At 35.4% G+C, this 24,364-nt stretch overlaps 1 protein-coding gene across 11 annotated transcripts in view; it reads right to left on the bottom strand.

Moving 5' to 3' along the window:
* HMBOX1 (homeobox containing 1) overlaps positions 1–24,364 on the bottom strand; it is a 187,305-nt gene that overhangs the window by 52,752 nt on the left and 110,189 nt on the right. For all 11 annotated transcript variants that reach the window (XR_003790686.1, XR_003790685.1, XR_003790684.1 and 8 more), the window contains exon 5: positions 7,247–7,357. Coding sequence is in view for 7 of the 11 variants with exons in the window: in XM_029201896.1 (XP_029057729.1) it covers positions 7,247–7,357 (111 nt within the window). In the remaining 4 variants the exon portion in view is untranslated. The remainder of the gene's footprint in view (positions 1–7,246; positions 7,358–24,364) is intronic.

A 24,364-nucleotide genomic window follows, 5' to 3' on the forward strand; every position in this document is an offset into this window, starting at 1 on the left:
TAATGAGGGCTCTGGAATCTACCTAAGCTAGATTATATAAGCTTTATTCTACAGCCATGATAAAAGGTCCAAAACGGAGCCAAACTTGCTACCATGGCTAATAAAGACAGAGGTAGAAATGACCTGGTTAAGGCAGCCAGGTCCTCTCATCCAAGGTCTGGCTCTGGTAAAAGGATAGAGGGTTTCAGGGCTTCATTGGGTGGAGGGTGAGAAATAGGTCAGTAAGTTGCTACTAGTAGGCCATATCTGTAACTATGGCATGCTTTCTTAGAGTGATAAATGGGCACAAATAAAACAAAGAATACAAAGAATCTTAACTGAGTCATGAGGTTGAAGGAAATGAGCCAACTGATAATAATGGTTCTTCCCTGGTATTAGGGTTTATTGGTAATATAACTATGCTTCTTTACAATATCCTGTATTATCCAGGTTTTCTATAAAAAGGAAACTTAGATGAAATAAAATTGGTCAGGAAGTCAAAGAAAGGGGGAGAGAGGGAAGGAGGAAAAAAAAGAAGAGAGAGAAGTAAGTAATGGCCTGGTTACTTTAAAAGAAATCGAGGCAATTTATGCATAGAAGGTGGAAACTCCGAATAATTTCAAACTTGTAAACATACTTAATTTGAAACATAATATTATCATATTTCTTTTGAGGTTTTTGTCTTGTTCCTTTTTCTTTTTCAATGTAGTAGTATTTAAAAACAGCAGAAGAGGGCTTCCCTGGTGGCGCAGTGGTTGAGAGTCCGCCTGCCGATGCAGGGGACACGGGTTCGTGCCCCGGTCCGGGAATATCCCACATGCCGCGGAGCGGCTGGGCCTGTGAGCCATGGCCTCTGAGCCTGTGCGTCCGGAGCCTGTGCTCCGCAACGGGAGAGGCCACAACAGTGAGAGGCCCGCGTACCGCAAAGAAAAAAAAAAAAAGCAGAAGACGGAATTAATTCCCCGGTGGTCCAGTGGTTAGGACTCTGCGTTTTCACTGCCGAGGGCATGGGTTCGATCCCTGTTTGGGGAACTAAGATCCTGCAAGCCGCGTGGCAAAAAAAAAAAAAAAAGCACAAGAAAAACTCTGGAAACACTACAACAGATTTGTTCTAGAAACCTGTTCCTCTTGCTTTGGTTGAAACAGATGGAGAGCAATGAATAACCCAAGAATGGGTTCACAATTATGCGGGAACAATGTATGTAAGAATTTAAATCCCTCTGAAGTAAAATACAGGCATTCTGGATTGGCTAAAGAACCCAGTATTTTCTTCCCTATAGGAAGCATGTTACCTGTGTTCTCTACAGAAACGTTTTTTTCTCCACATTATACCTGGGCCCCCATTAAGACAAAATATTGCAGATTTATCTAGCAGATCTAAACCCAGAGAAAACAAAACTCTTCCTAATTTGCTGATAGATTTTAACATTTTGGTAACTGTTCTCTTTGCATCTATAATCATTTTCTTGCTTATCAGGGTTACTTTTGGGTGAGCCTTTGCCAATCAGCTAATAAAAGAATGACTACAAGCATGTTATTACTGCTCCATTCATAGACACTACCTTCTCCAAAAGTAATTTTTCATCTTCCCCCACGTCATAAACATGATTTCCCTGAGGCTCTACTCCCTGCAACAGTGAAGGGAGGAGGCATACTCTGCTCTCCAAATTTACTTCATGTGCAAACTTTATTTAATTGTTTAATTTAGAAATATGCAGAATCACCGCCATGAGCCAAGAAGAACTCATCAAACCCTGTCTGCTATAGTAATGTTTAAATTAGACAAGAGAGAGGACTGTTAAGCTTAATTTGATTAAATAAAGGGGCTCTTGATGTCAACCATACTGAATTTAGTACTCACTGCTTTTTAAAAATAGGCATTTTCTTGTAAATGTTTTCATAAGAAACAAGATAAAATGTATTTGATCCGTTTCCATCAGCCTATTTTATTCATAAGCCTTGGCAGGCTTTAGGTTATGCTGGGAAATTCTGGTGATTGGTCTGTTTAGCAGAGAACTACACTGTATCTATAGGATTATCAGTAAAAATAACCTAAATATGCACTCTATTATTTTTCTTGCTGAGTCCACTAAAAGAGAGACTACAAAAACCGATTCAAATGGATCCAGAGTGAAGAGGTTGAAAAAGAGAAGAACATCAATCAACGTATACAGAGAGAAATGCTCTGAGCCCAGGGATAAAGGCACAGAATGTACAAATACTTTTTGTTTTTTTTCTAAAGGCTTAAATTTAGAGGGAAAAAAAAGTACTTTTTCACCGTGTGAGTCCTTAATTCTGCATTTTTTCTCAGAATATATGCAAAGTGATGGTACCATTTACATTTCTTCCAATGAGCTATCTGTCCTGGACAGAGAAAAAACATGAAATAAAAGAACTATCAATAAAAATCACTGACATCTTATTTCTCTACCTAACTGCCTCTCAAAAGCAGGTCTGAACTATGTAAACCTAGGTTCTTCAGTTGTTTTATATCTTAAAAGCTATTAACAAGGTAGATTAATTTCATTTTTTGCCTCTCTCCCTCTTTGCCTCCCTCCCTCTCTTATTTTCATTACACTTTATATGTATTTTTGGAATATACAACACAAGTGCATGGAATAAAATTTAGAAAGACACAAAAAGGTTACATAGTTAACAGTGTCCCTGCCACTCCCATCCTCCCCTTCTCTCAGTTCCCCGCCACAGAGCTATTCTTATCAGTTCCTAATATACCCTTCCAGAGATGTTCCAAGTTTATATAATCATATGTGTGTGTGTGTGTGTGTGTGTGTGTGTGTATTCCCTACATAAATGGCAATATACTATATCCATTGTTTTCTACCTTACTTTATTCACTGATGAATTTGATATTCCTACATATAAATTCAATTCATATAAAGCCACCTTTAAAAAAATTGCTATATAGGGCTTCCCTGGTGGCGCAGTGGTTGGGAGTCTGCCTGCCGATGCGGGGGGCACGGGTTCGTGCCCCGGTCCGGGAGGATCCTGCATACCGCAGAGCGGCTGGGCCCATGGGCCGTGGCCACTGGGCCTGAGCGTCCGGAGCCTGTGCTCCGCGGCGGGAGGGGCCGTAACGGTGAGCGGCTCATGTACCGCAAAAAAAAAAAAAAAAAAAAAAGCTATATGGCCTCCACAGTATTCCATTATACAGATATACCATAATTTATTTAACCACTTCTCAACTGAGGGACATTTAGTTGGATTCCAATCACCTCTGCAATGACTTGCAAAGAAAATTCTGATGTATTATATAAAAGTGAATACTGACTAGACACTGGATAAGGTATGTCTTAGATGCTAATGTAATGTTAGTTCATCTTATCACACAATATTAATTTGGAACTATCATCATATAATAGTTCCAAAGTGTCCATGAAATAAGAATAAATTCTTTAGCTAAAACCAAGGGTTATTTTAAACTCAATAAAATAAAACTGCATTTATCTAGAAAAAATTCTATACCATATTAGCTCTTTTAATAAAGGTGAAAGTGCAAAGAAAAACTTAAAAAAAATTAAATTTCAACTGGTAATATCCAATTACTGTTGATGCAACAAAAAGGACCAATTTGACGATTACAAACTTATCCCCTTCTTTTCAGCTAACTCTGAATTACATCCTACAGAAAACTAGAAACTAGACTACAAAGAACTGGACTAGGAAGCTAGAAAGAACTCAGAACTAGAATGGATTTGATTCTTAAATAAAAAATAGGAAGTCCTTTTACAGGGGGACAGTTGGTAATGCAACTTCATAGAAAAGCAAATGCATATAATTAGGGGTACTTACTGTTAAAAGGAGGAGGCACTATATCCTTAAAGAAAAAAACACCTGCTAATTAACAGCTGGATGAATGCTGTTAGCCCTTTCCCATTTTCCTGTTAAAACTGGATTCCAATAGTAGTATTCCACAGTCGGCAGTGCTGTCAGATCAGCTACAACAATGCCGACATGATAGTCTGCCTTCCTGCTTGTAATGAATTCATTTTCCTGGTATCCCAGTCCCTGTCTGAGATTGAAGTCCAGCCCTGAAATCCAGTGTGGTAATTTAGCTTTACCAGCTATGATTAGATTACATGTCAGGCACTGATGTAAGTGCCAAATGCAAGAGACAAAAATCCCTTCTCTTATGGAGGCTGATTACCTGGCACAGTTGGACTTGTGTTTGTCTTTCAAATTCTTCATTGCTCTGCTGTATATATTTTGGAACATCTTAACAATCCCTCTGATACTCCCCCTGGTAGCCAATTGCTGGCATGTGACCAGGTTTATGAAGCCCTTGGGCACAGTTCCTTATTTACCTAGCCCAACTCTTGTTATCAATATCATAGCCTAAGCTGCTCTATTAAACAGACCAAGTGCCAAGTTTTTGTTCCTTTCCATCTGATTTGCTCTGCTCTGAGTCACGGGAGAAGTCAGCTCTTTGGGAAGACTGCTTAGAGCTCAGATGGAAGTGTTGCCTCAACATGAGTCTTTAGACTGCGCTGTCCTATATGGTAGCCGCTAGCCACACGTGGTTATTGAGCACTTGAAATATGGCTGATTGCAGATGGCATGTGCTTTAAGTGTAAAATACACACTATATTTCAAAGAAAAAGAAAGAAAAGGAAAAAAAGAGAGAGAAAGAGAAAAAAAGGAAGAAAGGAAGGACTAAAGGAAGAGAGAGAAGGAAAGCTCTCAGTAATTTTTTGAAGTGTTGATTAAATGTTGAAGTGATAATACAAGCATAAATATTGATAATTATCAAAATTAATTTTAGCTATTTCTTCTTTTTAAAATGTGGCTACTAGATAATTTAAATTACATATGTCATTTGCATTATATTTGTACTAAACTGTGCTGTTTTAGAACATTTAACTAATGGCAGCAACAACAGAGTCATTATTTTGAGAGGTTTGCCTGTATATCTAGGTATCATTAGAAAAATATCTAAAAATGGAAGTTCCTCTTTGTAGAAAAACTGCCAGCTAGTAAATATTGAAGGAATGCTAGATTACATCATCAGCATTTTGCAAGCCCCCATCAGAATAACTGATTCAGGTGAGCATCATCAATGGACGCTAAGACCACTGGCAAAGCTTGTTGCAGAAAAGGCTATTCATCCAGCAGCAAAGTAATGGCCTACAGATTATTTACAAGCTGCAAAAATAGGATCCGGTGGCCACCACTTTAACAAACAATCAAACTTAGCAAATGAGTAGTGCTATACTACCTGACACTACATGCCTCTTGACATGTGGTAACGTGAGGTATACATTACCTACAAAGCATTTTGCCCCAATGTTTTATTGTGAAAAATTTCAAACATACAGCAACAATGAAAGAATTTTATAGTGAAAATCTGTACCCATACCATCTAATATTTTACCATAACTAGTTTATCACATATCCATCTCCCTATTCATTTTATCTTGATGTGTTTCAAAGTTAACTGCAGCCATTAGTAAATGTCCTCCCTAAACAATCTATGAAGTACTCTTGTCAAAAAATATTTAACCTGAACCTAATCAAGCCTCTAATCCTAACTTCCAGTGTATGTGAAATACACAGGCTATAGAAGAACAAGTTAGTTGACACTAAGAGGATATAGAAAAGCCCAGAATGTGAGACATTCTGTAAGGTTAGATGGTTTAAAAAGTTTATGTCATGAAAGAAAAATTTTAAGTGACTAGCTTTAAGACTCTAAAGAGACATAACAAATTCCAATCTGTCAACCTAAATCACATACTATTTAATGAAAAAAAAAAGCTGATAAATCAGGAGTACAGGATTAACAGATACAAAGTACTATACATAAAATATATAAGCAACAAGGATTTACTGTATAGTACAGGGAACTATATTCAATATCTTGTAATAACCTATAATGGAAAATAATCTGAAAAAAATATATATAACTGAATCACTTTGCTGTACAGCTGAAACTAACATAATATTGTAAATCAACTATACTTCAGTTAAAAAATTAATTCTAAAAAAAGTTACAAAAGACATTCTTGCAACAACTAAAGAAATGTGAATATGGACTGAATATTAGGTGTTATTATGGAATTAAAATTAATTTTCTTAGATGTGATTGTAGGGGCTGTGGTTATGTAGGCGATTACCCTTTTTTCAGGAGACGAATGCTAAAGAGAGAAAGAGTATGTGTTTGTATACACACATACATACATTTTAAAATTTATTCATTTATTTATTTTATAGGGATAAAACAAATATAGCAAAATGTTAACAATTATTGTATCTACGAAGAGGATAAACAGGTGTTAGCTGTGCTGGTCTTAATTTTTCTGTATATCTGAAATATAAAAAATGGGGGGCTGGGTAGATTAAAAAATTCATTGCGAAGAGATTGATACGGTCTGTTCTGTTTTGTCTGCCTGAGCCTTTCAAAGTGATCTTTGGAAAAAAAAAAATCTAACCACAGATACACACACACAAATATGTCTCTATAACATTATTTCCACCTCAGAGCCAATGCTATTATTAGCTAAGAGTCTTCAACACTCGATATTCGAAGTCTGTGTAATGTGTAGATTGAGGGAGTCCATCACAAACTTCAGATTTTACTTATATACCACCATTAAAAGCATCCTGCAATAGATCTTGCCTCTTCCTGGCAACTTCTGACACAAAGGTTTTTGTGATCTTTTTAAAGATTTCAGTCTATTTTCCAACCTACTGCTGCCCCCAAAGTCAACAGGGCAGCTTCACCCTAAAGTCCAAAGACACATTCATTACCCAAAATTAGAATTAGAAAGAGAAAATCATTAGCAGAAATCATTGGATATGGTATAGCATGAACAAAATAAAAGTATTAAATTTATATTACTAACTAAAACAAGATTTACAAAAACACATATAAAACTAGGTGTGGAATCTTATATGTACCAATACCTATAGGTGAGGGAAAAAAAATTGGCTACTGACTATCATGACCTTTCTTTCAAATTATGGTTAGAAATGTCATATAACCTGGAAAACAAAGAGGCACCTTGGAGAAAGTAGTGAAAATGACTAGATAATATTAGACACTAAGCTAAAAATTGGTACAATCATGGCTTAGGTTTTACAGTTAAGAGTGTTCTTTGGCATAAAGGAACAACAGTAAAGTATGAAACTACCTTGGGGAAGACAAACCAAGGAACACTGTGGAGTGGAATGGAATCCAATTATGGAGTCAATAAAGTAATTAATTTATATTTGTCCCATTTCAGATGCAATAAAAAAAGGAAAAAATATTTACCAGGGTTTGTCTTTTCAAGCTGATACCATCGGTAAAACGCTCTTTTCTTCTGTTCACTCAGGTCTGATCCCTGCTGCAACAGCCAGTGAGAGATCCGGCTCTGACTGATACCTGTGGAGAAAGAGAAACAGCTGCTGTGGATACTGCAATTACAGGGAAGTTAATGAGGGATCTGTTGGTTCTAGGTTATTGGGTACTTTATTCTCTGTTAATTCTATAAGGAAGCTGCAACTTGAGCAAGGCTTTTAATATTGGGCTTCCTTGTAAAAGCTGACTGCAAGGATATATTCAGAAATGATCTATAAGAGGTCAAAGCATTTTATTTACCAAGACTTAAAAATGGTCTCTAAATTAATCTCTAAACCAGGTTCATGAATGTGAGATAAATGAAGAGCTATCTAAATAACAGTTGTCAGAAGTTGATTAAGTTTGTGCTCCTTCAACCACCATCACCACCACCACCCCGATCCTGGTTTAGAACATTCGAACTTTTACCAGATATTTGGAAGAAAAAAAATCAAGCCAGCACATTTTGCTACTCATTATTGATACTGATAAAAAGATTGAGGGGCTGGGAAAGGAGAGGTCACTGAAAATACTCTCTTCAATAAGATTTCTGGATTATTTGTTAATTCATTCAGGCTAACTCATTTGTTAATTAATTTTCAGGCTCATTAGTATAGATAGCTAACAGTTGGAAGACTTTTAGAGTTATGCTACAATAGGACCTCTTAAGAAATCTCAAGAGGTAAAGATGTTCTTCTAACGGACTTAACGAAACACTGAATACAATACAAAGCAGTAGTTTTCAGCTATTACTAACAAGTTCTTGAAAGCAATAAATAAGAAATTGAAAGACCTCCATGTGGAAGGTAAAAAAGCATGTCTAAAACTTACTAGAGTATGAGAATAACATGCTTCCTCTGATCATTACAGCTATTCCAAAATGAATAATTCAGCATAAAACTGGCAAAAGCAAAGAATAATAGGAAATATAAAACTGTCTTATACACCCATAAGGCACTTTCCAAAAGACCATTCAGCTACCATAGAGGGTTAACAGTATATAAACTCTCCCAAGGAATTACTTATGGTAACTGGATAGTACTGAATACCACCTGTGCCAGCACCTGTTTAAAGCTGTAACTCACAACAGAAAGAGTGGTTATCATGAAGTAATCACGCCCCCTAACATAAGAAGAACCAGGAGGTCTGGTTATCACATTTAACTCATTAAAAGCAAGCCCCTAGCTTCTGTACTTTTAAAAACCTACGTTAAAAGAAAATTTGCAGAAATGGGGGAGGGCAGTTTTGTTAAAAGAAAAGTTGGGCTGAGAAGCATGGTTCTCTGATTGGAAACACCTTTCACTTTCAAAGGGTGAAATTCAAAGAGTCTTTCCAAAACCGAAGAGATTATATTCTCAAATCATTCACACAGCAGTTTTTCAATGGATTGAAGATCTATGTGATGCAGGTGCTGGCAGCTATCTCTGTATGCTTGTTCTAAGAGAACGCAAATTATTCAGTATAATTAAATTGGCCATGTTTAGCAATGCTTTCACCAAAAGTCTAGTTTCAAACATTATACTATTTTTCACATGTTGCAGAGCACGGGCTCTAGGCGTGCAGGCTTCAGTAGTTGTGGCTCCGGACTCTAGAGTGCAGGCTCAGTAGTTGTGGTGCACGGGCTTAGTTGCTCTGCGGCATGTAGGATCTTCCTGGACCAGGGCTCGAACCCGTGTCCCCTGCATTGGCAGGTGGATTATTAACCACTGTGCCACCAGGGAAACCCTCACATGAGTTTTTAACAAGAGTGAAGAAATCAACCATGTACCACCATGAAATCAAAACTGATTTTCATGTCAACAAAATGAAACCATTTTACATGGATTCTTACATTGGTATCATACTACTCAAAAACAGAGGGAATTTGAGGAAAATCTGCTAATAAAAAAACCCAAATATATCGGTTCTGTTACCTACAGTATTAAATCTTCCTCAAACAGATCACACATAGAACAAACCACAGAGTCTACTAGATATTAGAGGTGTCCAGGTTCTGGCTGTGCTATAGTGGGGCAAGAGGGCAAAAGCCCAGCAAAAGGAGAGTAAATTATGGTATATTCATATAATAAGATACTGTGCAGGCTAATGTTCTAAAATACCCATCAAAAACAAACAATAGAAAACCAAAACCAAACAAAAAGCCATCAACTCCAAGTGTTGGCAGGGCATATATGAAACTCTCATATTGCTGACGGAAGGGTAAAGTGTCAGGGCCCCTTTGGGAAACAATATCTACTAAAGCTGAATATACACATACCATATGATCTAGCAATTTCTTTTCTTGGTATACAGCCCACAGAAATGTGTACATACTCAAAAGAATATGTTCAAAAAACTCGTACTGGAAGGCTTATATGAGCATTGTCTAATCATAGTCCCCAGTTTGAAACAACTCAAATACCCATCAACAGGAAAATGCATAAATTGTGGTATTTATGTATTCTACTATAGACTACTACAACAAATAGAAAAAGGGTAAACTACTGCTATATGAAGTCACATGGATAAATCTCACAAAAATAATGTTGGCCAAAAATAGTCACACATACAGGTAAAAAAGCCACGCACAATACTGTATGATTCAATTTACATAAAGTTTAAAAACAGACACAATTAGATATATGTATATGGATGACAATCAGAATAGTGGTTATCTGTCATTAGGAGGAAGGAGGTTAATTACTGGAGGTAGGATGAGAAAGGCCCATGAAGTGACCAGCACTGTTCTTGATCTTGATCTGGATGGTGGTTACATGTGTGTCTTCACTTTGTAAAAGCCATTAAACTGGACACTTTTCTCTATGTTGTATTTCAATGAAGTTTTCCCAAAAAAGTTTTAAAAATTCTCTGAGGTGTTAAAAAAAAAAAACAAATGGATATGTATCAATATGGAAAGATCCCCATGATATAAATGGAAAAGTATATAGTTTAATGAATACATATATTTTTACATAATCTACGTTGTTTTGTACAGTAACAAAAGCTCATATATCGCCAAAGATACACAATACAAATTTAGAGTGGCAGACTCTCCCTCCATTGTACACCTCTATATCGTTTTCTTAATCTGTCTACAAATATTTATTAACTTATTTTATTTTAGCCTTTCCCTATAAACACTACACACTTTATTGGCTGCTTTATAAACACTGTAATTAAGTTAAACAAAACAGAAGTGTGAAAAGAAGTTAATTTCAGCCTTCCCTGGCCAAGTCCACTCTGGGGTAATCAGTGTTAACTGTTAATATATGTTGTTCTACAATTTTCTCTATGTGTAATTATTAATTTAATAAAACAAAGGGAGAGAAGGTAATAAAGAATATCCTCCTATCTAGTCTTTTGTGAGAGGAGGAAACAAACAAGGAACTTCTTCCCTGTAAACTTAATCTCAGTTTTCATACGAAAACAAAGTAATAAAGCAAGCAGTTTTTCCAGAAAAGGCACTATAAAAATTAAATATGGGGCTTCCCTGTTGGCGCAGTGGTTGAGAGTCTGCCTGCCGATGCAGGGGACATGGGTTCGTGCCCTGGTCTGGGAAGATCCCACATGCCGCGGAGCGGCTGGGCCAGTGAGCCATGGCCGCTGAGCCTGCGCGTCTGGAGCCTGTGCTCCGCAACGGGAGAGGCCACAACAGTGAGAGGCCTGCGTACCGCAAAAAAAAAAAAAAAAATTAAATATGTACAATAATACATTTTACAATGATATTTCTTCGTTAGCAACTTGCTGATCAGTAGGGTTCCTTTAACTTTTCCTTCTGGGGCCAGTCCATGTCTTTGGAACTTCAATTGAGCTAGGTGTCAAAAGGCCCTGCAGCTTCTCTTTACTGTCAGCTTTGGTACTTCTCCTTCAGAGAAAATTTTCCTAACTCCCTTTACTTCCCACTGCTGAACACAATGTCATTCTCCACAAGTTTTAGCTCCTCAAAAGCTCTTTTCTACCTTTCACAGGGCAGAAAAAAAGAAAAATTTACATATAACCTTCATACACTGAGAGACTAAAACTAACCCCTGATTAATTTCTTTCCAATAAGAAAGTGATCACATTGTGTTCAAAGGATGAAAAACCCTTTTTGCCAGTCTCATTCACATTCTTTTCTGAGCTTCAGCTCCATCCTTCCGGTTCTCAAATGCTATGCTCCCTTCCACCAGAGGGCTCTCCACCACAACCCATTCTTGTCAAAGTCCCTAGTACTACAAATTTAAATGTCTCTTCTTCCTCCAACTTCCTTTGGCACGTGACACTACTGACCCACTCACATCATCTTCATCCTTGGAATACTGGATACAACTCTCCAACGCAACTTTTCAGTCAACCTCAGGGATTGCTTTGTTATCTCCTTACATGTTAGTGCCCCAAGATTCCACGTTTAAGCATCTTCTTTCATTCTACACACTCTTCCTTCGATCACCTCAACCATCAACAATCAGGGTTTAAAATATCTAAATACCAATGACTTCCAGAACACCAGACTGGTCTTTCAAACCATCTGCTAGACAGTTTCATGAGAATTTCCCACAGGTCTTCAACACAGTAAACTTGATTCATTATCCTCTTCCTTTAAATCTGTTCTTCCTCCTGTGTCCCCCATCTCAATTATATGTTCCATTCTACTCCTTCCCCCAACTCTCATATGCTTTTCTCTTCCAAAATTTCTCTTCGTCTCTCCAATCCTCATTCCAGCAGTTTGGAATCTCAGCCTCTTTTGCCTAGATAACTGAAATAACTCTGATGAAAAGAACAAGTCATCTAAGATCCACAAAGTACAAAATCCTCATGATCAGATCCTTTTTAATTAGAAGATCACTTCACAGATGAAAATGTGAAATGTGCTTCTTCAATTTCCTACTTGAGAGCTGCAGTCATCTCTGCAATTCACCTTCCACAGTGTGAGAGATATGTCTCAAAAATTTTAAGTTATAACACATGCAACCATTCTCCATAAAAATAACTCACAAATGCTGAGAAAAAAGCCCTTCCTCCATCTCTAACCCTTCTCTCATTCCCTAGAGGTATCCCTGTTTATTTGGTGTGAATTCTTCCAAACTCTTTACGATGCATTTAATACACAAACGTGTACATATATATATTTAGGGTTTTTTTTTTTTAAACACACATTTGGAGTTATCCTATACATAATAAGTAGCAATGTTTCTCACATAATGTCTTGGAATTTTCTCACGTATCACATTGTGAACATCATTCTAATGGCTACATGGTATTTTATATCAGAAATATACCATAATCCACTTACACATTTACCTGTTATTAGACATTTCAACTGTTGCTAACATTTTACTATTATAAATGATGCAATGAACACTCTATGTTTATCTTTGTGAATATAAATAAATATCTTAGGGCCAATTCACAGGAATGGACTTTGATTCGTAGCATACGAGTGGCATTTACGTTTGTGATGGATACTACCAAACTGTCCCCTAAAGAAGACTGTACCCAATTTTACATTCTAACCAACAGTGATGAGAATTTTTCCCTACATCCTCACCACTGCTGCTTATAAAATTTATTTTTAGAGTCTGACTTTCTTTTTGTAAACATTAACACATGCTCATTATAAAAAGAATTCTACACAATTCAGAGGAAAGTAGAACAATTAAGAGGAAAGCTAATAAAAAAAATGCATCCAGGGCTTCCCTGGTGGCGCAGTGGTTGAGAGTCTGCCTGCCGATGCAGGGGACGCAGGTTTGTGCCCCGGTCCGGGAAGATCCCACATGCCGTGGAGCGGCTGGGCCCGTGAGCCATGGCCGCTCAGCCTGCGCGTCCAGAGCCTGTGCTCCGCAACGGGAGAGGCCACAACAGTGAGAGGCCCACGTACCGTAAAAAAAAAAAAAAAAAGCATCCAAATTCTTACCACTTATAAATAACTGCACTTATTACAAGATCACTCCAAGCATATGTGGACATAGAATAGGCAGAAATAATTACTAAAATGAGATAATACTACATGCTGAATTTTTAAATGTAAGAACACCAAATTTAGTTTGATTTGATTTTAACACAAGAAGAAAAATCTAAATAAACTAGAGAGAAAGATCTACTCAAATTTAGTAAATGCTTCTACAGGGGAAATGAGGTTCCAAAGAGTGCAATAAAGCAAGAAAAAAGGATCATACGAAAACACTGGGAGGTTGGAAGCACTGTTTTCTAATTTGTGGGCAGTATCTAATGGCTCCTGGCTAAAAAAGCTAAGGAAATTAGCAGACTGTGATAGCTAGTCTCCAGGATGATTCCTAATGATCCTCTTGGTCTTCCTACCTTTGTGTAATCCCATCCAACACTGCTTCAGGGTTGGTCTGTGCAAACAACAGAATACGGCAGAATATGGTGACTTCTAAGGATAGGTCATGAAAAGTTTCTGCTTTGCTCTCTCTTAATAGTTGGTTCTGAGGAAAGCTAGCTGCCATGTTGTGAGACCACTCAATAAGACCTATGGAGAAATCCATGTGGCAAAGAACTGAAGCATTCTACTAACAGCTATGCAAATGAGGCATCTTGGAAGTGAGTCCCCTAGCCTTAGTTAAGCCTTAGTTAAGTCTGCTGATGGCTGTAGCCTCCTGAGACACCCTGAATCAGAATGACCTGTCTAAGCTGCTTGACCTATAAAAACTTAAGTGAGAGAATAAAAATTTAGGTTGTTTCAAGTTGCTAAGGTCAATGTAATCTCTTATGCAGCAATAGATAACTAATACACATACATATACTATACTTTCCCCATTTCCCTTCCCAGCCTGTACACCCAACTCCTGATATTTGGAAGATATTTTTGTGTAGTCAACATTTACATTCTGTCCTGGACTCATAATTCCCATAGCTGTTTACTCATAGTTGTAGATTTAAATGAATTCAGGATTTACCATACAGTTTCTCAGTTTTTCCATTCCTAAGCTCTGTATTTTTGCTTTTGTTTTTAACTGAGGCATATTTTACATACAGTGAGCGCACTGCTCTTAAGTGTATAATTATTTCCATGCTCCCTTAAAGATTCCCCTTGTCCTCTTTTCACTTAATGCTTAAATTTTATATTTTAAACTTAATTTTTGGTTAGTAAGATTTCTTCATCAAGCAATTTTTACCAGTACAGGTTTATTGGTGCTGCATTCACCAGTGCTTGTATGCCTGTATGTTTGTCTTCCCTGTTTATACTTTAAGGATAACACTACAGGGGAATTTTTTGGGGGCTTAGACTTTCCTTTAAAATCTGTTAAATTGGCGTGATGTCAGTGGGTGGCAGAGTAAGGCCTTCTGAAAAGTTAGTCCCCCAAAAATGCAATGATAGCAAAAGCTGCTCTACCATAAAAGCACTGGCAAAAGTCAAAATCAACTTTTTCAGAACTCTGGAAATTAACCAAAGGTGTGCAACAATCCAAAGAGTATTTATTCAAAAAAAAAAAAAAAAAAAGCTAAATTTTAGTAAGACCAGCTATATGACATTTTAACTTGAACTACACTCATTCCCATCATCCCAGCATTGCAGTAGACTATATTCTTGTAATCACAGTGAAAACCAAGAATGGTCTATTAGCCACTGGAGAGGGAAAGACAGGTTTGGAGTTCTCCCAAAACACCATTCTAAGATAACTGTTATTATTTGACCTGTTTGGCAACCCCCTGGAAACTCCCATTTGCAAAGCTCATTCTTATTTGACCTTATCCAGACCTCATTCAGTGTGAATAGCCTTTTCCCTCGGAGGGGAGAAGGAAGGGAAGTGGTTTGCAGAAAACAATCAGTGGCAATCATTTAATATTGCAGGTGCCTGAGGTGATAATGATAACAGTTGGGGCAAACAAGGAACTGAACAAAATATTTAAAAAGCTGAGGAATTCTTAAGATGTCTATGAGGGTCTTTGGAAAGCTCTGATATAATTCTGGGAATTTAGAAGGCCAGGTGCGTGCACAGGGCTGTGCACATGCCTAGGTCCACGTGCATGACCAGGGCAATGTGCATCACAGGAAAGAACTATGAAGGCCCTAAGCTCTTGCCTCTGGCTGACTTTGAGACATGGTGCAAAGAGAAAGTGAAGGGTAAGGCAGAATTATAAACTGCCTGCCTGAGCATTAAAGGCATGCCTCAATATATGTACAGAGCTCCTCATCAAAGCTGGGAAATTTATTGGTTCCAGGCATTTAAAGAAATCTCTGTCCAATAATTAGCTGACTACTAAGCTAACAAGGAAGAGACTTCAGTAGCTACACACCATAAAGAATACTGACTTTACAGGATTAGTCCAGGAAAGTCACTAAACAAAAAGCAACAAAAACAAACAGCAACAACAACAAATCAAGGGGTGGAGAGGAATCTGATTTCAAGAGCTTCCACATTATATTATTTAAACTGTCTAGTTTAAAACAAAACAAAACTTATGAACCATGAAAGGAAACAGTAAAGCATGACATGCATAGTAAAAGAAGCAGTCAATAAGAAATGTCTTTGAAGAAACCCAGATGTTAGACTTACTAGACAAAGATTTAAATCAGCTATTTTTAAAAACTAAAGAAAAAATGTCTACAGAACTAAAAGAAAATATGAGAAAAATGCATCATTAAACAGAATATCAATAAAGAGGCAGGAATTACAAGAAGAATCAAATAGAAATTATGGAGCTAAAAAGTACAATAAGTAAAATGAAAAATTTCCTAAAGAAGCTCAATATCAGATGTTAACTGGCAAAAGAAATAGTAAACATGAAGACAGGTTGATTGAGATGATCTTTTATGAGAAAGAGAAAGAAAAAATAATGAAGAAAATAGAGCAGAATCTCAAAAACTTGTGGGACACTGCCATGTATACCAACATACACATAATGGGATTCCCAGGAGGAAAAGAGAGAAAAAAAAAAGAAAGAATACTTGGAAGAATAACGGCCATACAATTGCCAAACTTGATGAAAAACACTAATCTACACATCCAAGAAGCTCAATAATCTTCAAGTAGGGTAAACTCAGAGAGATCCACAGCTAGAAACATCATAACTTGGTTTTTGGGGTTTTGGTTTTGGTTTTTTTGGCCATGTTGCGTGGTCTGTGGGATCTTAGTTCCCCGACCAGGGACTGAACCCATGCCCCCTGCAGTGGAAGCGCGGAATCTTAACCACTGGACCACCAGGGAATTCCCCATCATAAATTGTTGAAAACCAAAGTCAAAGAAAATTTGAAAGCAGCAAGAAAGAAGTGACTTATTATGCACAAGGGATGCTCAACAAGATTAATAGCTGCAGATGGTAACTAGACTTATTTTGGTAATCATTTTGCAATGTATACAAATGTTGAATCATTATGTTGTAAATCAGAAATTAATATATTGTATGTCAACTATACTTCAAAAAAAAAGATTAATAGCTGATTTCTCATCAGAAACCATGAAGTCATAAGGCAGTAGGATGATATATTCAAAGTGCTGGAGGAAAAAAAAAAAGACCAACAAACAAGAACCCTATATCAAAAAAAACTATCCTTCCAAAGCAAAGGAAACATTAAGACATTGCCAAATGAACAAAACCAGAGAGAATTTGATGCCAGAAGACCTGCTGTACAAGAAATACTAAAGAGTGTTCTTTGGGCAGAAATGAAAGGACTCTAAACAGTAATTCAAATACACTTGAAGAAATAGTGACAGTAAAAGTACATATGTAAATATAAAAGACAGTATAAATGTATTTTTTCTTTATAACTTATTTTTTCCCTATTTGAATTAAAAGAAAACTGGATAATGCAATAATTAAAAATCTAAGTTGATGGGCACACAATGTATAAGCATGTAAATTGAATGGCAACACTGGCACAAAGGAGGGGGTAGGGAATGAAGCTCTAAAGGAGTAAAGTTTTCCTATACTATTGAAATGAAGTTGGTATTAATCTGAACTAGGTTATTATAAACTAAGATATTTATGGTAATCTCCAGGGCAACCACTAAGAAAATAAATTTTTAAAAAAACAAAAGAAATGACAAGGGATTTAAACCGTACACTAGAAAACATGTATTTAACACAAAAGAAGTAACTGAGCAACAGGAAAACAAAACAGACACAAGACATACAAAACAAGTGATACAATGGCAGATGTAAATCTAACCTGATCATATTTACATTAAATTTAAACGGATTATACACTCCAATAAGAAGACAGAGATTGGCAGAATGGATTAAAAAAACACGATCACACTGTACACTGTTTACAAGAGATACATTTTAGATTCAAAGACATGAATAGACTGAAAGTAAAAGAATGCACAAAGATGCACCATGTAAAGAGTAACCAAATGAAAACTGAAGTAGCTATACTAATGTTAGACAAAATAGACTTAAAGACAAAATTTGTTACAAGAGACATAATAAGGACATTTTGTAATGATAAAAGGGTTAATTCATGAGGAAGACATAATTAAAAATATATATGCACCAATCAACAGAGCCCCAAATATATGAGGCAAAAACTGACAGAACTGAAGGGAAAAAAAGACAATTCAACAATAATAGTGGGAGATTTCAATAATAGAACAACTATACAGAAGATCAACAAGAAATAGAAGACTTGAACAACAATATAAACCCACTAGACCTATCACACGTCTATAGAACATTCCACTCAACAACAGCAGAATACACATTCTTCTCAAGTGCATGTGAAACATTCTCCAGAACATACCATGTTAGGAAATAAGTCTCCACAATTTTTAAATCAAAGTATGTTCTCCAAACACAATGGAATGAAATTAGAAATCAATAATAGAAAAAAATTGAGAAATTCACAAATATGTGGAAATTAAACCACACAGTCCTAACCAATGAGTCAAATAAAAAAATCACAAGGGAATTAGAAACTACTTTGAGATGATTAAACACACACACACACACACACACACCCCACAAACCAAACTGTATGAGATGAAGCTAAAGAAGTGCTTAGAGGGAAATTTATTGTTATAAATGCCGGTTTAAAAAAGAAAAAGATCTGAAATCAATAATCTAAGCTTTCACCTTAAAAAATTAGAAAAAGAAGAGCAAACTAAATCCAAGACAAGCAGAAGGAAGAAAATAATGTAGAGGAAAAAGAAATGACACAGAAAATAGAAACAGGGTAGTAGAGAAAACCAATGAAATAAAAAACTGGTTCTATGAAGAGGTCAATGAAATTGAGAAACTTTTAGGTAGATTTACAAAGCAAAATGAGAGAAGACTCAAATGACTAAAATCAGGAATGAGAGAAAGGGCATTATTACTGACCATTACAGAAATAAAAAGGATAATAAAGGAATTCTAAGAACAACTGTATGCCAACAAATTATATAACATAGATGAAACAGATAACTTCCTAGAACAACCTGATTCAAAAAACAGAAAATCTGAATAGATGTATAGCAAGTGAAGATACTGAATCAGTAGTCAAAAATCTTCCCACGAAGAAAGGTCAGATGGTTTCATTGGTAAATTCTACCAAGTGTTTCAAAAATAATTCACACACACACACTAACACCAATCCTTCACAAACTTCCAAAAAAATAGAAAACGAGGAAACACTTCCCAACTCATTCTATGAGGCCAGTATTACCCTGATACCAAAACCAGATGAAGACACTGCAAGAAAACTACAGATCAATGTCCCCAGTGAATATGGATATAGAAAATTTCAACAAAATACTAGGAAACTGAATCTAACAACATATAAAAAGGATTATACACCATGACCAGGTGGGATTTATCTCAGGAAAGCAAAGTTCATTCAACATATGAAAATCAGTCAATGCAGTATACCATATTAACAAATGACAAAGCCCATGAAATTATTTTAATAGACACAGAAAAAGCATTTAACAAAATCCAACATCCTTTCATGATATAGAACACTCAATAAGCTAGGAATAGATGTAAACTTCTTACCTTGATAGAGTACATCCATGAAACACCCACAGCTTCTATCATACTTAGTGGTAAAAGACAGATAGCTTCACCACTAAAAGATCAGGAACAACACAAGGATGTTGACCCTTACTACTTCTATTCAACATAATAGGGGAGGTGCTAGCCAGGGAAATTAGCCAGGATAAAGAAATTAAAAGGCATCCAGATAGAGAAGGGAAAAGTAAAATTACCTCTGTTTACAGATGGTATGATCTTGTATACAGAACTCTGAAGAAATACACATGAGTGCATGCACACAAAAAACTATTAGAATTAATGAAGATGTATACCAAGGCTGCAGGATATGAGATCAACATACCGAATTAAATATTATTTCTATCCACTAGCAATGAACAATCCAAAAATGAAATTCAGAAAGCAATTCTACTAACAATAGCCTCAAAAACAATAAAATATTTAGGAAGAAATCTAACAAAAGTAGCACAAGACTTGCAAAGTGAAAATTACAAAACACTGTTGAAAGAAACTGAAGAACACCTAAACAGAAGAACATCTCATTTTCACAGATCTGAAGACTTAATATTGTTAAAATGACAATACTCCCCAAATTGATTTACAGATTCAATCTAACTCCTACTAAAATTCCAGCTGGCTTTTCTACAGAAATCCTAAAATTCCTATGGAAATTCCACAATTGCCAAAACAACCTTTAAAAAGAAGAACAAAGTTGAAGAACTCACACATCCCAATTTCAAACGTACTGTCAAACTACAGTAGTCAAGCCTGTGTGATACTGGCATAAGGACAGACATATAGGTCAATGAGAGTCAGGTAATAAAACCATACCTTTATGGTCAATTGATTTTTGACAATGGTGACAAGAAAACTGAATGGGAAAAGAACAGTCTTTTCAACAAATGGTGCTGGAACAACTAGATACACACATGCCAAAAAAAAATGATGCTGGACTCCTATCTTATATTGTATATAAAAACCAACTCAAAATGGATCAGACCTAAATATAAGAGCTAAAATTATAAAACTCTTAGAAGAAAACATACATAAATCTGTGTCACTCTGAATTAGGCAATGGTTTCTTAGCTATGACATCAAAAGCAACAAAAAATTGGACTTCATCAAAATTAAAGTCTTGTGTACTTCAAAAGTCAGTAACAAGAATGTAAAAATATTTGCAAACCCTGTATCTGACGAGGGACTTGTATCTAGATTACATAAATAACTCTTACAATTCAATATAAGAAGACAAAAACTCAATTAAAAAACAGGCAAAGGATTTCACTAGACATTTCTCAAAGGATATGTACAAATGGCCAAAAAGCACATAAAAAAATGCTCAATATCATTAGTTGCTAATACAAATCAAAATTACAAGATACTTCATAACCACTAGAATGGCTAAAATTAAAAAGACAAATAATAATGACAAGTGTCCCCATGAAGACGTAAATCAATTGGATCCCTCATACATTTATGGTGGGCTTGTAAAATGGAAAACTTTTGGCAGTTCTCGTGTCCCCATGAAGACGTAAATCAATTGGATCCCTCATACATTTATGGTGGGCTTGTAAAATGGAAAACTTTTGGCAGTTCTCCAAAACGTTAAACATAGAATTACCAAATGACCCACAATTCCATTTCTAAGTATATTCTAAGAGAATTTGTCTACACAAAAACCAGTACACAAATGTTCATAGCAACATTATGCACCACAGCCAAAAAGTGGAAACAATCCAAATGTCCATCAACTGATGAATAAATAAAATGTGGTATATCCATACAAAGGAAAATCATTCAGCTATTAAAAGGAATGAAGTGTTGACATATGCTACAACATGGATGAACCTTGAAAACATGCTAAGTGAAATGAAGGGAGACACAAAGGTTTACATGGTGCATGAGTCTGTTTTACGAAATGTCCGGAATTCTGTCTACAGGTAAATCTACAGAGACAGAAAATAAGTTAGTTATTGCCAGGAGCTGGGGGAATGAGGGACTGGGGAATGTTTGCTTATAGATATGGGGTTTCTATGTTGAACTGTTCTATATAGGAATATTCCCATTATTCTTGTTGCCTCACCCTTCTAGAACTGTTACCTTTAACCAAAGATCCAGGATCAACCATTCAAAACTAAGATACTTTCAGGGCAACTTGTTACCTTATCCAGGATGGAGGAGGCATGTGTCAATGCCTATCATTTTCTTTTGTTTTGATTCAGAATTCTTATTTGATTTAGTCTGTGTTTTAAGGTTCTAGTTACCGCTTCACTGAAGACGGAAGTTTTTAAATTTTTGTTTATTTTTATTGTTTATGGTGGGTCATGATGAGACAGAGATGGACAAAAGAATTATTCTACTATTTTTAACTAGCAGTATCCCTCAATCTTTTTAAAGTCTGCTGATCTAATGGGTAAAAAAAAAAACCTGTTAACTTGTAGTTGATCTTATTTAATTTTCTTTTTGTATGTTTATTGGCCAGTTATATTTCATCTTCTATAAATTATATACTGAAAGCTTTGCAAATTTTTCTGTTGGGTTATTTGTTGTTTTCATAATAACTTGCAATTGCTCTTTTGATATTTATAGATACCAATCCTTTGCTCTTCATATTGCAAATATCTTGCAGTGTAAATCTTGTTTACAGTATCTTATACTGGATATATGCTTAAAATTTTTATACAGTTAAATTCATCTAACTTTATCTTTTGGCTTTTACGTATTACTTAGGAAAAGCTTCCCTACTTCAAAATAATAAAAATATTCAAAACAGTAACGTAAGGCCTTTTATCCAGCTTAAGTATATATATATATTTAAATATATATATTTTGCTCTTTATTCCATATGGAAACTGATGTCTGTTTCTAGTGTGATGTTGAGACCTATTTTTATTTTTTCATTTTCAAATAGACAACCAATGGAAAAACATCACTTCCTTACAGATCTGAAATAATTCCTTTACTTAAACTAAATTTCCCAACATACAAGGATATATTAATGAACTCTGTTCTGTACAAGTAATACATCAATCTGACAATATGATCTTTATTTAATTACTCTAACCATATAGTATATTTTAATACGTGGCAGGGCAAATTTGTTCAAACTCCTTCCTCTGTTCTTTTTAAAGAATGTCTTAGTTATTCTTATGAATTTTTTCTACAGATGAACTTTAGAATTATGTAAAAAGCAACAAAATCCTGTTGTGGTTCTGACTGCTGTCAAAGAGCAAACAGGTGATACTTGAGTTGAATCTGGCCAGTACACATTACTGTTGAGCCTGTGACATGGTATATGTTTTAAAATTGGTGCCTAAAAATAAAATCAGTTACCTCCCTCCCACACCTTAAGACCCATTCCCTTCCTCATTCCACCTAACACATATAGAGCTGCATTATTCTTTTAACGATAAACAGTGCTCTATAATATGAATGCACCATAATTTATCCAACTAGTCCCCTACTGATGGACACTTAGGTTATAAATAGCCTTTTGCTATCATATAATATGCTGCAATAAATATTCCTGCACATTCATTATTCTAGACATAAGCAAATATTTCTATAGGATAAATTCCTCGAAGATAAATTACATGGTCAAAGGGGGTGTACATAAACATTAAAAAAAAAAAAGAAATGTTATACATAAAAAAGAGTAACTGCATTAAAAAATAATATATTATCATCAAGTTGAAGTGTTATCTAAATCTTTATCTAAACAAATTTTATTATTTAATTTATTAAAGTATTTAGTTAGTGTCTGTGTGTGAGATAATGGCAAAAAATGGTTTAAAATAGTTACTGAATTGCTAAATGTTAATAGTGGGTTGAAAATTATAGTCTTCAGAAGATGGAATGCACTTTTTAAAAATGGTGATAATTAAAAACAGTGACAATGTAGGCATATATCAAAACATTGCATTGTACAACCTTAAATATATATAATTTTTATTTCAAAAAATGTTTTAAAATAAAATAAAAGGAGAAACAGAACAGATTTAAACAGGCAATTCACACAAAGGACATGTAAATGGCCAATAAATACGAACTGATGTTTAACCTGAACAGTAATCAGGGAAATGCATTTAAAACTGCAATGATGAAAATTTTTAAGAGAGTAGATCTTAAAAGTCTTCATCACAAGAAAAACGATTTCTGTAACTATGTATAGTGACAGATGTTAATTAGACTTATTGTGGTGATCATTTTGTAATATATACAAAATTCAAATCATTAGGTAGTATGCCTGAAATTCGTATATATCAATTATACCTCAATAAAAAAATTAAAAATAAAACTGCAATGAAATACCATTTTACTTCTATTAGGTTGGCAAAACATGAAAAAGTCTAACAATATATCAATTATTGGCAAAGATGGAGAGCAATGGTCAGACTACAGATGCCTACAACTGGTTTGGAGAACGATCCAAGCAGGATGTTCATCAATGTTTATACTGTATTTCATCAAATCTACAACAGCACTGATTGCAAGATGTGTCATTGTTTTATGTACCAATAAGAACAACAGCAACAACAAAAAGCCTCACAGGGGGGAAAAAACCCCAAACCAGTGACAATACTCTTTATATACTGATGTGGGATACTTTCCAAGTTAGAAAAGCTTGGTGCAGAATACTGTATATAGCATACCACCTATCTGGCAAAAAAGGAGAAAAGGACTATAGATATACTTGTTTATAAATGCATAAAATATCTCTGCAGAAAGTGATTAACATTAGTCTATTCTAGGATGGGAACTACGGCTGACAGACAGAAACAGGAGAGATTTAGTACTGTGTATACCCTCATGGACTTCTGAAGTTTGGCCACATGAACGTATTTTCCAATACAAAATGTAAATTTTTAAAAAATTTTACCTTAATGATTAGCCTTTTATTTCAGTAATAAGAATACACAGAAAATTGTTAAATTCCACTTTAGGGAACTATTCTGTTCAGAAAATATTTTAGATGATTTTTATATTTATTCCTTCCCTTTTCTCTTTTTAAAACAGCTTAATTGGGATATAATTCACATACCACACAATTCACCCATTTAAAGTGTACAATTCAATGGTCTTTAGTACACTCGAAGAGTTGTGCAGCCACCACAACCGATTTCCCGTTCTTCAGAATAAGAAAATGGGGATACTAGACAG

The sequence above is a fragment of the Monodon monoceros genome, unplaced genomic scaffold, assembly GCF_005190385.1.
Source record: "Monodon monoceros isolate NGI ecotype Baffin Bay Population unplaced genomic scaffold, NGI_Narwhal_1 Super_Scaffold_5, whole genome shotgun sequence".
Classification (NCBI taxonomy): Eukaryota; Metazoa; Chordata; class Mammalia; order Artiodactyla; family Monodontidae; genus Monodon; species Monodon monoceros.